Source organism: Eublepharis macularius, chromosome 2 (assembly GCF_028583425.1).
Source record: "Eublepharis macularius isolate TG4126 chromosome 2, MPM_Emac_v1.0, whole genome shotgun sequence".
Taxonomy (NCBI): domain Eukaryota; kingdom Metazoa; phylum Chordata; class Lepidosauria; order Squamata; family Eublepharidae; genus Eublepharis; species Eublepharis macularius.
The window spans coordinates 118,860,488-118,873,852 of NC_072791.1; the positions used below are offsets into that span (position 1 = coordinate 118,860,488).

The 13,365-nt window shown below is 40.4% G+C and overlaps 1 protein-coding gene across 6 annotated transcripts in view; it reads right to left on the minus strand.

Annotated features, from left to right (window-relative positions):
• The window catches only part of MICAL2 (microtubule associated monooxygenase, calponin and LIM domain containing 2), a 247,655-nt gene that overhangs the window by 31,933 nt on the left and 202,357 nt on the right, over window positions 1–13,365 (minus strand). For all 6 annotated transcript variants that reach the window (XM_054972925.1, XM_054972924.1, XM_054972922.1 and 3 more), the window contains 2 exons: window positions 9,487–9,584; window positions 6,583–7,870 (listed from right to left, as the gene is read on the minus strand). In XM_054972925.1, the coding sequence (XP_054828900.1) occupies window positions 6,583–7,870; window positions 9,487–9,584 (1,386 nt within the window). The remainder of the gene's footprint in view (window positions 1–6,582; window positions 7,871–9,486; window positions 9,585–13,365) is intronic.

The following is a 13,365-nucleotide window of genomic DNA, read 5'->3' on the forward strand; positions in this document are numbered from 1 at the left end:
AAACATCTGTGCTTGTTCTCCTCAATTTGTTTGCCTCATTTGTCTTCTCTCTAAGACAACAGAACAGAATAGGGAGATCTGCAGAGATACTTGACTTGCTGCAGGATTGATGATGAACATCCAGACTGGGCTGTGCTCAGGCAGTGAGTGGCATGTACATAAAATGGTCAAGAATTTCATGCTTTAGGAGCTAGTCACTTGTTTTGCCTAACCATGGTGTGAATACAAAATTTTACTGGGGACAATCATAACATCACATTCAACAAGTATATTTCTCTCCCTGGACCCCCTCCAAATTTATATTTTTTTATATGCTTTGAGACACAAGGACCAGAAGATGATACTGGCTAGTGTCTGTTCATTCTACCAGGCAGCATTTATGCAGAGGGGAGATTGAAAAGCATTTGAACTAGACATGGGCACGATTGGAATTATGGACTGAAAATTGCCCCGATTTTGGCGTTTGTGCCATCAGGACCGGGCTGATCGGTTCCGTCCACGGCTCCAGGTTCAGCGCTTGGGTGGGGTGCTCTATCGGGTCTCAATCGGATCGATCGGTTTACGTTCGGGATTGCAGTCTGCAGACAGTCTGGCACCAGCCATCTGTTCCTGAGGGAACAGAGCCCCATGGAAACGGAGCCTGGGGAATGCCGGAGCTGTTTGCCCTCCTTCTGTCACCCTGGAAACACGAATGGAAGCCCAGCTTTCCTTGATCAGCAGGGCTTCCTTCCAACCACGAAGCAGCCAGAAAAGCGCGTGCCCATCTCGTCCATTTGGGAGAAGAGAGGGGAGGGCAGGGGAAGGGGGTGTTCTTCTGTAGCCATGGGCACTCGAATCTCATCACTGCAAAGCCTGAGAGGCAGCTCTTACGGCCAAACACAGCCCTCCTGCGTAGCAGACCCAGGCTTTATAAATTGCCATGTGCTGTGCAACAAAGTTTCACTTTCCGCTCGCGGGTGGAGTGGGACAGAGGCGAGCTCTCGCTTGCCGCTTTTGGAGAGAGAAAGCGCAAGAGAGAGAGAGAGGGAGCTTTAGCTTTGCGCTTCAGCGGATAGGGAATTAGGGAATAGGGAGCTATCTCCTCTGGTTCCCCCCCCCCATGACAGTACCGGCACACTCCTGTGGGGACAGACCCCCCCGCCCCCTGAGGGGAGGTGGCTCGTCGCTGCCTCCACGGGCCTGCAGGGCCCGGCGGCCACCATCCTCCTCACCCACTATTCCTTTAGTGCTGGAAACCGCGGGGCGCCCTCCTGCGTCGGCCTTCCCGATTCCCGATTCTGTATCGGAAACGGGACTTGAGCAGTGAGGTTCAGGTACCTGGGTTCGGCGCCGCCGCAAAATCACGATCAGCTAAATTGGGATTATTTTTTGGATCGTGCCCATGTCTAATTTGAACAGCTTAGTTGGGAACTACAGATGGAATGGTCATACAAACTCTGATCTGCCCAGGATTCCATATTAGAAAATATAATTGTTCATCCAGACTTACAGACAATAGGAAATACTAAGGTGCACCAAGTTTTAAAGGGTTTGTGGGACACTTTTTGCCAACCCATTATGCCCACAATTCAGTAGGAAGGAGTATGTGTATCCAGGAGGAAGGATACACATAAATTTTCTTCAGATTTTAGTAATATAAGATTCTGCTCAGATTTTTATATCACATCATGTGTTCAGAGTCATTTAAAAACTGATAATAATTTTCATTGATTTGAATAGGAAAAATATCTTCATCTATAACTTGCACAGCATCCACTTGCAGTTAAATAATCAGAGACTGTATCCCTCTCTCAAGAAAGCATCTATCCCAAACTATGGGCAGAAACAGACAACAGAAGGCACAATATATTTCCAGTTCTCATTCCACCCCCCCCCCATCTAGTTGTATTGAACTTTTCGGGGAGTGTGGGCCTCACCTAATGAATCATCCCTGCCAAACTACCAACAGATAATTTACAGGACATTAAAATTGTCTTTCGTAAGTGGAGATGTAGGGACAAATATTTTCCCAATCATTTACTTTCATTACCCGGATTCTGATGGAAGTGCAGAGCAGAGGGATCCATTTTTAAAAGAGAAAGTACAAGAGGTGTTAAATCCTAAATACGTACATGAACTCTGCTGGCATTAGATTCTCTCATGGCAGCATGTTTTTCTTGGATTGGCTACTTTCAAAGAACATACTTCCTGTAACCAAGCCTATGCTTATGCTACAGTAAAGATGGTTAGTCTTAAAGGTGCTACTAGACTCTTTGCCATTATCCCCATATTTGGCTCTCTATTTTAGAGAGAACATATTTTCTCTCTTAAAAAAAAAAGCTGACAATTATTATTTTTTTTGTAGCCACTTTGGTGTAGTGGTTAAGAGCAGCGGGACTCTAATCTGGAGAACCAGGTTTGATTCCCTACTCCTCCGCTTGAAGCCAGCTGGGTGACCTTGGGTCAGTCACAGCTCTCTTTGAGCTCTCTCAGCCCCACCCACCTCACAGGGTGTTTGTTGTGGGGATAATAGTAACATACTTTGTAAACCACTCTGAGTGGATGTTAAGTCATCCTGAAGGGCGCTATATAAATCGAATGTTGTTGTTACTATTATTATAAATTGTTTGCTGAGTCTGAGAGGCCATTGTTGAAGTATCAGATTAAACCCATTATGTGGCCCTACTCATAAACATGATTGACATCTCTGAAGCTGCAAAATTGTGAACGATATGTGTTCTTGCTATAGAGGGCTGATGGTGACATTTGGAGGAGTCTACAAGGCTCCTGCTTTTGCCAGCCTTGCACATAGTGCAGTAGGCCCCGCGCTTGCCTGCTCTCTAAATATTAGATCAAAAAGTGTTTTTAGATCATGCAACCACAAATAGAGGATAGCCATCTCTGTCTCTCTCACACACATTCCAACCCATGAGCCTACTGGGCTGACTTCAAGGTCAGCCAGACTCAGTTGTTCAAGTGTGCAGTGCTCTCATACTGCCAGTGAAGCTAAGCTACAAACTACATAACCAAGAATGTCCATTTTTGTAACTGAGAGAAACCAGCTTGGACAACCCCTTTGTGATGCATTGCTGATCCAAGACTGCTGGGAATCCCACATGTACCAAGTGCTGTAGAGCTAGACCAGACGATGTACAGACAACTGTGAGGCTTACTGCCATCACTCAGTTCCCACTGGATATTTCTGTGGCCAGCTGGCTATACAAGTCAGTAGCACTGCTGCAATTGTGAACAGGTGAATAATGAATGTCTTCTTGTTATGAGCTACAACACAATAGATATGAGAAATTCCAAACCAAATTCTGTTTTGTAAAAAAAACAGATAAATTTGCATATTACAACTTTTTGAAATTTGTCATAACCAACTTCACTTTTATTCCTTTAAAAATAGGTATTTGAATTGGGTATGCAAATATTTATTGGTGATCAACAAAACCAAAAAAGCATATTTAAAGAGCTACTTACTTCCAATAGTATCCTAATAGGAATGTCAGCAAAATCAGAATCCTCTTTCCTCTAGACAGAACAATGGCCCTCAAACTTAATTTATTTATTTATTTATATTATTTATCGTCTTTCTCACTGAGACTCAAGGTGGATTACACAGTATAAGTCAATAAAATCATTGACTGGGACGTTCAATAAACCGTACAACCAATTTGGAAATAAGCAGGAAACTAGTACAGAGTTGGAAATGTTGAAATAAATTTGTATGACATAGATTGGTATGGCAAATTAACAACATGCCAGTATAGTGTAATGGTAACAACTTTCTGAAGTGGGACCTGCTTCTGAACTTGCTGTACTTTGGGGCCGTGTGCAAAACAGCCACTTTCCCCTGGCCAACAGAAAACACAGTAATCTCACATCAATTAACACTGAACACGTTCATATTTTATTTTCTCTATTTCGTATTTATGAACATACTATTACAGAGAAGCAGGCCGTATTTCATGCCTGTCCTGCACCTCATGCAGAAGCAAACCTGAATTTGCCATCAGGCTTTGCATAGCCTCCTCTTCCCCCAGTTTCTTGCAAAGAAACTGAAGCTGTGAGAGAAAGGCTAATGAGCTTCATGAGGGAGGTCCTAGTCTAACACTTTAACTACTATACTACACAGGCACCACCTAATAGTAGCAGTCTAGTCCATCATAGCTCTGTCCACACCTTGTGTTACATTGTGCTGCTGCCATGAGGATTAAAAGGACGAGTTGGAGGACAGTGCCCTAGTATTGTAACTATTTATTGCAGCTTCTTGCAGCACCAGTGAGCAAATGCGTGTAGAACTATGTTAGCATTTTAGACCTTGATTAGACAATAGACGCCTACCTTAACTTGGCAGAAATGTGGAGCACGGAGGACAGGAGCACACAATACAGTTGTGATGGATGGGGATGTCACTGTAAATGGCTTCTTGGTGAGTTATTCTTAATTGTGATACGCAAAGCTGCATGGACCTTTGCTATTGCATCAGAGTCTGTATCCTTCTACTGTTTAACCAACAGGAATAGTAAGCAGTGGTCTCATGCTGCTGTGTGGGAACACTGCCAGGGCAGTTTAATATGTGCAGTTACTGTGGTTCTACATAATCATCTCCTTTTTACCACTTGCCTAAGTTATTTATTTAGAAAATTTATATGTTGTCTCTCCAAAGACTTTTCGCTACTGATAATCTCTGAACGTATACGTAAAGTTATCCTTAAGAATCAAGTACCACCTCTGCTGAATCTCTGCAAAAGTACCTGCATAAGCCCTTTTAAGGAATGTGGAGGTGGTGGTGGTTCTCCTTGAACATCTATATGTCAGGAGAAATGCAACGTATTTACCCTTCAGAGCTTCACCTGTTGAGTTTATTCTTATCAATCAACTTTTAAAGATGGAAAAACTCAGCAGAAACCTAATGTCATTTCAAGATGCAACAATTCTCAGGGCCTAACTGTATCTATGCATATTATAAGGGATATACAGTCATACCAAGCTACTAGAAGTAATCTCAGAAATTTCTTTAGAGGAATAGATTTGAACAATTGATTTAATTCTTTTTATTTATATTTTCTACCTATTGTTATCCAAAAGGGGCAGGGGGGTACTTCATGAAAACAATCAATGAACCATATTAATAACTATGTTGCAATGAACGAACAAGGAAAAATACCATATTGTTTGCTCCTCTCTTTTCCTCTCAAAACTTTTTACTACCTATGTTTAAGTCTCCAAGGGAAAACACACTAGAATGATCAGCTGTTACAAAGGCTTCAGATGACTGAAGAAATTAATCCTAAGAGAGATACAAGACTGTACAAGACCTGAGTCAAAACAAATTTCTTCATGATTTAAAAAAAAGATGAAAGCAACAATCCTAGAAACTTGTTTCTTAAATGAAATATATCACAAACAGGAAAAAGAGCAGGGTTTTTTTTAAAAGGAGTTGTCTTTCCTTTGATTTACAGTCATATAGCAGTGCTGAGGAAACCTTAATACATGTCTTACTATGCTGCTATATTTTTCTTTGCAACTCAGTTGTCTATGAACAGCAGTGGAAATATATTTTGGAAAACGAGTTCAGACATACAAACAAGACCTCTATCCTGTATTCTCTCCACCCACCTGTGCACCTGCCCCAGTGTAGTGCCATGGCTGTGGCATAACCCAGAAGCCCCTTTTTTATACACAAAACATCTTGCTGTATTTTACATTGTTGACATTTTATTCTGCACAATGGAGGGAATTTTAATATTTATTGATACTTTGTTGTGTTAGATTTTATTCCCATTTTTATAAGTCACTTGGGGTTCTTGTAAATTAAGTAAATGTTTTTAGTACACCTCTGCCTGAGGTTCAAGTTGAAGCCTATACACATTTCTGCCTTCAATACTCTTATGAATCAGAAATCATACCTCCAGGATTCCTAGTAGTCTTGTAGGCCTCAGGCATTTAATTTACCTAGGAAGTTCGATTAGGACTAATTTAGGAAGAAAAAGCAAGAAGAGCTTGTGATCTTGCTTGTTTCCTGCTTTGCTAATGAATACATAGCATACTAAAGTTGCTCACGAAGCAGACAAACAGATGTTGAGGGTATGAAAACCCACATGGGTAAGACTTTCATCATCACAGTTAAGACATGCCACAGTTACCTTGTAGAAGGCAGGATATATCTAATAGTTTGGAAATAACATCCAGTGCAAATGATTGTGGATTTAGGCCAAACCAGCTAAATTTTAAGGAAAGAAATGCCAAAGCACATAGCAAGTATTGCATTTGGGTTGAATCCAGGAAGATTTCCACAGACAAAGTGAGGGTGATTTTCATCCATTCACACACACCCCAACAGAACACTTCAGACACTCCCCCCCCCCATTGGTGCTCCTGGGGAACACCAGAAGCAGTATTTCAGTGGGCATTTTGGGCAACAAGAGACAAGGGAATTGGACTGCACAGATAGAAATTGCTTCCATCTGCTGAAATCCTCTATGGGACCCAACCCATAATCTCGTTTCTAAACACCCATAACAAGTTTGAATAGATAAAAGTCAATACATTTCAAAATGGCACTACAATAGCTTCTAAAAAGTTCATTTTGCTTACCTACATATCCTCCACCGCAAGGATGATTTATTATTTCCTCAGTACTGGAATGCAGAGGGGACCTTAACAAAGGATTTTTATCTTCATCACCCCTCATTTTACTAAAGAGGTTCAAGAGATTGTTCCTCTGTACAGCACTATCTAAAATAGTATCAGAACTTTTGTTCTTGAGTTTCAGAGATGAATGAAGTTTGTTCTTTTGGTTACGGTGACTTAAGTCATCCCTGGTAGACTTCCAGAGATTCTCTTTAAGAGTAAATCTCTGTAAAAGTTTCGGCACATCATCTATGTCAGTATGGGAAGAATATTCAAATGTACCAAGATTTTCACTTGGGCTGGTATGCACACTGTAAACAGGAAAAGATGTGTCATCATACGAATATTCTTCTTTTGGACTTCTGGAAAAATCAGAACTATTTGAACTACCAATTTCAAGTGCTTTTCCTGGAGCATGCAACTCACTGGGCTCTTGCATCTGGGTTTCATGTCCCCCTTGATTTTGGTCATTTCTTATAGTATAAGGGAAGCTGAAAAATATGTTTTCTGAAGGAAATTTGGCATTTTTCTCTTGGCTCCTTTTCAGTCCTTCTGAGGGAGATCTAAGAGGTTCTATGATGGATCTCTTTATGGCGCTTGCAATTATCCTCAATGGTGATTTAGACTGGCTAGTGATATGTCCTTTGGGACACTTATCAGCATTCTTTGCAAGTTTGTATTCTGGTGACATAGTTGGCAAATAGGTCTCTGAGAGTCTGGGATGTCTGTAACAACTGGATGGTATTGGATTCTCTTCTAGAATTCCTTGGCCTTGCTGTTCTGTTTTTCTTCCATCATTCAAACCATGTAGTCTGGACTGTTGTTCCATCGAAAATGTGAGTTTCCTCATTATTTTGTTTTTAGCTTTGTTTAAATGCTGGTCTTTAGAGGATATTGAAGCTGTTTTATCTAGTTTTTCAAGATTTACAGAAGAAGTATCTGAGCATTTCACAAACAATCCCAAGGTCCTACTATCTCTGTACATTGTCTGGTTTTTTAAACATTGGTCCCCTATATTGCAACTCTCGGCTTCATGCATCTTGTTAATGGGTACTGATGTCTTGAGGCCATGATGGAAAGATTTACTACGTGCCAGTGGGCTGCTCTTAGTGCTGTTGTGAAATGAATGATGAAGAACATAGACAGGGATTTCTTCAGCTACCTCTGTGGCTTTTCCTTTTCTTTGAAATACTCGGCTGTGGAGTTTGAAATGTCCTGTTGTAAATTCTGGAATTTTGCTGGAAGATATAAGCTATAAGGAATGCATAAATGATTATTTTGGGAGAAAAAAGGGTAGTTAGTCGTAATACTTTTATTTAGAGAACATTTTCAAACAAACAAAAGAGAAAATAGACGTTCTCATGTCAGTGTCAAGATAATCATGGAGCTTGAGAAAGAGTCCAATAAAAATGTAAAAAGTAACAACTGTCACTTTCTGCATTTATGCAAATGCTCCTGGGAGACAGCCAAGATATTTGGATATTCAAATACCTGTGAAAAGCATTACAGGGGCTTGGTAGACACACAGCTGGACATTCCACATCAAATATCAAATAATGAAGTTCTATTGCTCAGCTCCATTGGAAGCACCACTGGCATTCTATTTTCAGAGCTTTCTTTACATTACATTTTGTACTTTGCTACAGATATCCTCTCACTGCTTTGCCTTTTACAATTATGCAAATAGAGGTCTAGAGAAAACTGCTATTCTGTTGTGTTCACTTTTTATAACAAAATGCTATGGCTCCAGTCCAGATGTGCAAGTGTTAAGCTGAGGACTATAAGTGGAATCAAGGCTACAGTAGGTCTCCATTTCTTCTTCCAAACAACTGATAGACTCTACCTCTGATTAACTTAAAGGGCTACTGCACATGCAACCCTGTAGCTGCATCAGTGAACTATCTACATGCATATAATACAAAGATACATGTGACGTGTACCTTATTCAAGCAGAGATGCACTCCTAGATGCGTCTGCTAATGGGCTTAAGTTTATGCTGTATGCATATACGTTCCTTTTGAGTATGTGCAATTATGTCAATGTCTGAATGCACATTCACCCCAAGGTTGTACTGTGGGACTAGTACCCCGAAAAATCCAGGCTCCCAATAGCATGCACACATACTGAATGAACATGTATATAGTTGTGATAATGGCTCAATATGCAAAAAGCTATGGAAGTACAACAAACATGAACCAAGGGTATGTATATTTGAATATATGAAAGGAGTTTGGTCTTCCAGTAATGCCTAACCAAGGCAGAGATGTAATGTGTCATGACCAAGTGCAGTTGTTTTCTGGCTCCATGCCATTTCATTGGCTGCTGCCAGTAGAAATGTGATGACATGTCACAGATCAGCTCCAACTATGTTATTGGGAGATGCAGGGAAGACAGGAGGATTGATGGTGAGCTGCTGCACATTTAACCTCAGTATCAATAGACTGAACATTTCATGAACAGAGAAAGCACATAAGAGCATAGGAGGTAGTGGTGGTGGTGGATTTCTATGGATTTATGAAGTGAAGGATTTTCACTGTTATCATATCCTTTTTACAGAATACATGTGTTACTCCTGGATAAAGGACTCAGATATGGGAAGCAAAAAGAAAAAGAACAGGAAGTACAGAGTCCACTAATAGGCATGGGAAAGAAAGGGCCTTCCAGAACAGCAAATTTACCACAGTAATTTTCATGCTAGACTGAGGTACATGAGACTGGAAATCCTTGAGACGGAGGATCCACTAGAAATCTGTTCTGATTTGCAATCAATGGATCAGTTGCTTGAAAAGTTAAAGCAGCACAATTCATTAACAAACATACAGTAACCAATCAGAGAACTGCATTAGCTCAAAATGGGTTGCTTCTTACTTCTGGGAGGAAGGGATCATCCTCAGAATCTCTTTTCATTCTGGAAGGGCTGTTCTTCGAAGACGGGCCATTTTTCTTTGAGTACAACAGAGGAAAATCTATCACAGGAAGAGCATATTAAAAGTATAATTTTTTTCCACTGAAAAATCTTACAAATGTTATTATGCTGCCCATATTAGCAGCATATACAAATGGCCACACAACCACGAATCAAAATGCTGAGAAGCAGCTGGTGATTCCAAGTGCTTCAAAAACTCCCCTCCTTAAAAAAAAAACAGAATTTACAAAGAACTTGGTGTTAAATATAAAGCCCACAAGTTGAGATGCTTAGAAGGAGAAACCATGTATTCCACAAATAGTACAATGTGCCAAGTTGAAGTATGGAAAGTATTTTCATAGCTGAAGTGTAGATTATAGAAAATAGTTATGATAGAACATAAATACTGGTTCCAAATTAAACGACAGCAATAATAGATCAAGATGGGTAGCTGTGTTAATCTGTCTGCAGCAGCAGAAAAGAGCAAGAGTCCAGTAGCACCTATAAGACTAACAAAATGTGTGGTAGGGTATGAGTTTTCATGAGCCGCAGCTCACTTCTTCAGATACAGCTAGAATGTGAGTCCATCTGTCCTTATATCTTGGAGAGTGAAGTGATTACAGAAAGACAATAGACAGTGAATGACAATAGCAGGCATGATTGGATAGGTGGGGTGTGCAGAGGGATGATGGGTATGGAGAAATCAGCATTGGTAATGCTTGAGACCTAGACTTCCTGTCTCATTACCAATGCTGATTTCTCCACACCCACCACCCTTTGCATAACACACCCTATCCAATTATGCCTGCTATTGTCATTCACAGGCTATTGTCATTCGGCATCTGAAATCACTCCACTCTCCAAGATATAAGGACAGGTGGACTCACATTCTAGCTGTACTTGAAGAAGTGAGCTGTGACTCACAAAAGTTCATACCCTACCACAAATTTTGTTAGTCTTATAGATGCTACTGGACTCTTGGTCTTTTCTGCTATAGCAATAATAGTTTCCAATGTCCAAATCCAATAAGAGTAATTGCAAAAACTGTGGAGGATGGGGGAGAGACAAAGACATATAGTCTAATCAATACAGTGTAACCTGCTAAATACTAATGTTAAGCCAGAAAAAAGGATCAAATTTCTTGTTATGAGGGGGACATTGATTGAGTAGAGCAGTTGTACTGATGGAAGAATAATTTTCTCTGCTTACTTTCCCCAATCTGAGTAAGTACTTCTTCAAACTGTTATTTGCCTCATGGTTTGGACGGACACACAAATACCTAAATCTCTACCTCACGGAGGGGAAATGATATACTTTGTATTTGTTCCACATAGGACCTATGTGATAAATACAGAACTGCCCCCCCCCCATAAAGCTGCCTGAAAATTGAAACAAGAACAATGGAAGATCTAATCCTAGTGTGTAGCAATTCTGGGGAAGAACAGAAGCTTACTGGTAGAATGCCTGTACTGAATACAACATACTGTATAAAAAGTTATTTTATATACAACTCAGTATGCAGTATTATTGAACACCACAAGATGACCACAAATTTATTGCTACCTTTGGACTACAATCTTCTCATGGAGGTGGACTTCCTAATGCTGAGGAAAGCCAGCCTACAAGCAAATAATATTGACTGACTACAATAAACAGAGGTAGGCAGATCATTAGTTATCTGGTTTCCTAATCTAACCTTCAGTATTTTCACTGCTCTGTTCTTTCTCAACAACCTCTGCACAATGGAATCTAAGGCCAGCCTCTTCTCTCCATTGACTGAATGGTGGAGCTCTGCTCCTTGTGGTGCCAATTAAGCTCAGCAGGAGAGAAGAACAGCAGCCATCAATGACCTTTTATTTCAAGCATAACAGAGGAAATGCTTTTGTTCCCTGGGACACAGGAGATAATGCTTATTTCAATATGGATTCTTAGATCCCATAGCTTAATACTGAATTTGTATTTTTATCAACAGAAGTAAGTGCTGGAAATATTTATACACTTTAGGATAAAACAGATTTACTAATATACATGTGATTACAGTCCAAGGCAGCAAAGGCAAGAAAAGTTACTCTAACTGGATGTCTGTGTCTTTGATAAACACAGTAAAGGTAAAGGTAGTCCCCCAGTGCAAGCAACGAGTCATTACTGATCCATGGGGGGATGTTGCATCACAACGTTTTCTTGACAGACTGTTTATGGGGTGGTTTGCTTTCCCCAGTTTGCCTTCCCCAGTTATCTACACTTTACCCCCAGAAAACTAGGTACTCATTTTACCGACCTCGGAAAGATGGAAGGCTGAGTCAACTTTGAGCCGACTACCTGAACCCGGCTTCCACCAGGATTGAACTCAGGTCATGAGCAGAGCTTGTACCGCAGTACTGTGGCTTACCAGTCTGCACCACGGAGCTCTGAAATCTTGACTGAGGGAGAGGGGGAGCTATTCCCAGCTGTACAATTCTATATTAAATTTGCCATTGGTGTCTATTGAAACAATCATTTTCCATACATTTAAAGAGCAGCAGGGATATGTTCCATGTTCAAAAGACTTTGTAGTTCTGCAGAAAAGTCATGCCTTATGAGATGATCTCTGAAGTGAAAACTGAATTCGTTGTGGAAAAAAATTATTTAGGTTGAAGGGTGGGGGAGCATCTCAGAGTTACACATCTTGTGAGGAACTGAAACTCTTTTGAGTACCAATACTGGGGATGGTTACTGAAAGTGCACGTATACAAGCAGCCTTCAGAAGCAACTACCCATTTCTCAACTTTTCAGCCCTGGTTTGATTGATACTCCCTCAGCACATCCCATGTGCTGTATTCTAGAATTCTACTATTTCCAAGGAGCTGAAAAGGTTCAGGAGGCTGAACACAGTGAGCTTGCTTAAGTGCTGGGAGCAATGCTATTCTTCTGCTTGGTTGTTACACCATCCAGAGATTCCTTTCCCCACTACTATATTATTAGTTTACTCTTAGTATCTCAGAATCCAATGGCTGGAAAGAATAAACATGCAAGCTTGTCCCTATCCAATCATATCAGACCTTCTTCACCTATAATTTTCCTTTTCTTCCATGTGAGTCTATGCCATACCCATTAAAACAGATTAAAAGCAGGAGATGGATTTGATAACAGCTCGTCAGTATCTAAAAGGGTACAATTATAAATATGTGGAGGTGAGATACGATGTGATGGGGATTCAGAGCACATCACAGTTTGCTTCATTCAGCATACCAGTTTTGGCCTGCTCAAAAAACCCACCCTGCCTCCTTCCCATAGGCTTGTAGCTCCCTCTGGAGACTCCCCAAGAGAGAGACATGGAAATTATCATAAAATGAAATCAATGTCTCAATGCTTGTAAAGACACACTTGGTGAAACCTGCATTCAATGTGAATCCCTCTTTTGAGCTGAGCTTCGACTGTTAACAGGTGGAATGTTATTCCCATGTTGCTTATTACGAAGGCTCACAAAAAGTGTTGCCTTGATATCTTGGCTCTTTCTTCCAAGCTAGCACAATCCGATGGTCAAATGAATGGTGCTGCTGCTGAGTAGATAGCAATGCAGGTTTCACTTCAGAATAAAAGCAAATGTTAACTGTGTTCTCGTTTCATGTAATAAAAATACTTGTAAATTTTTTAAAAAAAATAAAAAATAAAATTAAATCAAAATTGTTAACTAAGTGTTTCATTAAGTAGGATCTACACTTCCCACAAATAAGCTGAAAATGAGACATCATTCAGGCTGCCCATTTCCAACCTGCTGTGCCATAGCTTTTTTTTTTTTAATTGGAGAAAATCATTGCAACTGTTAGGTTAAACAATATCCAAAGCAACATACAAAAATTCTA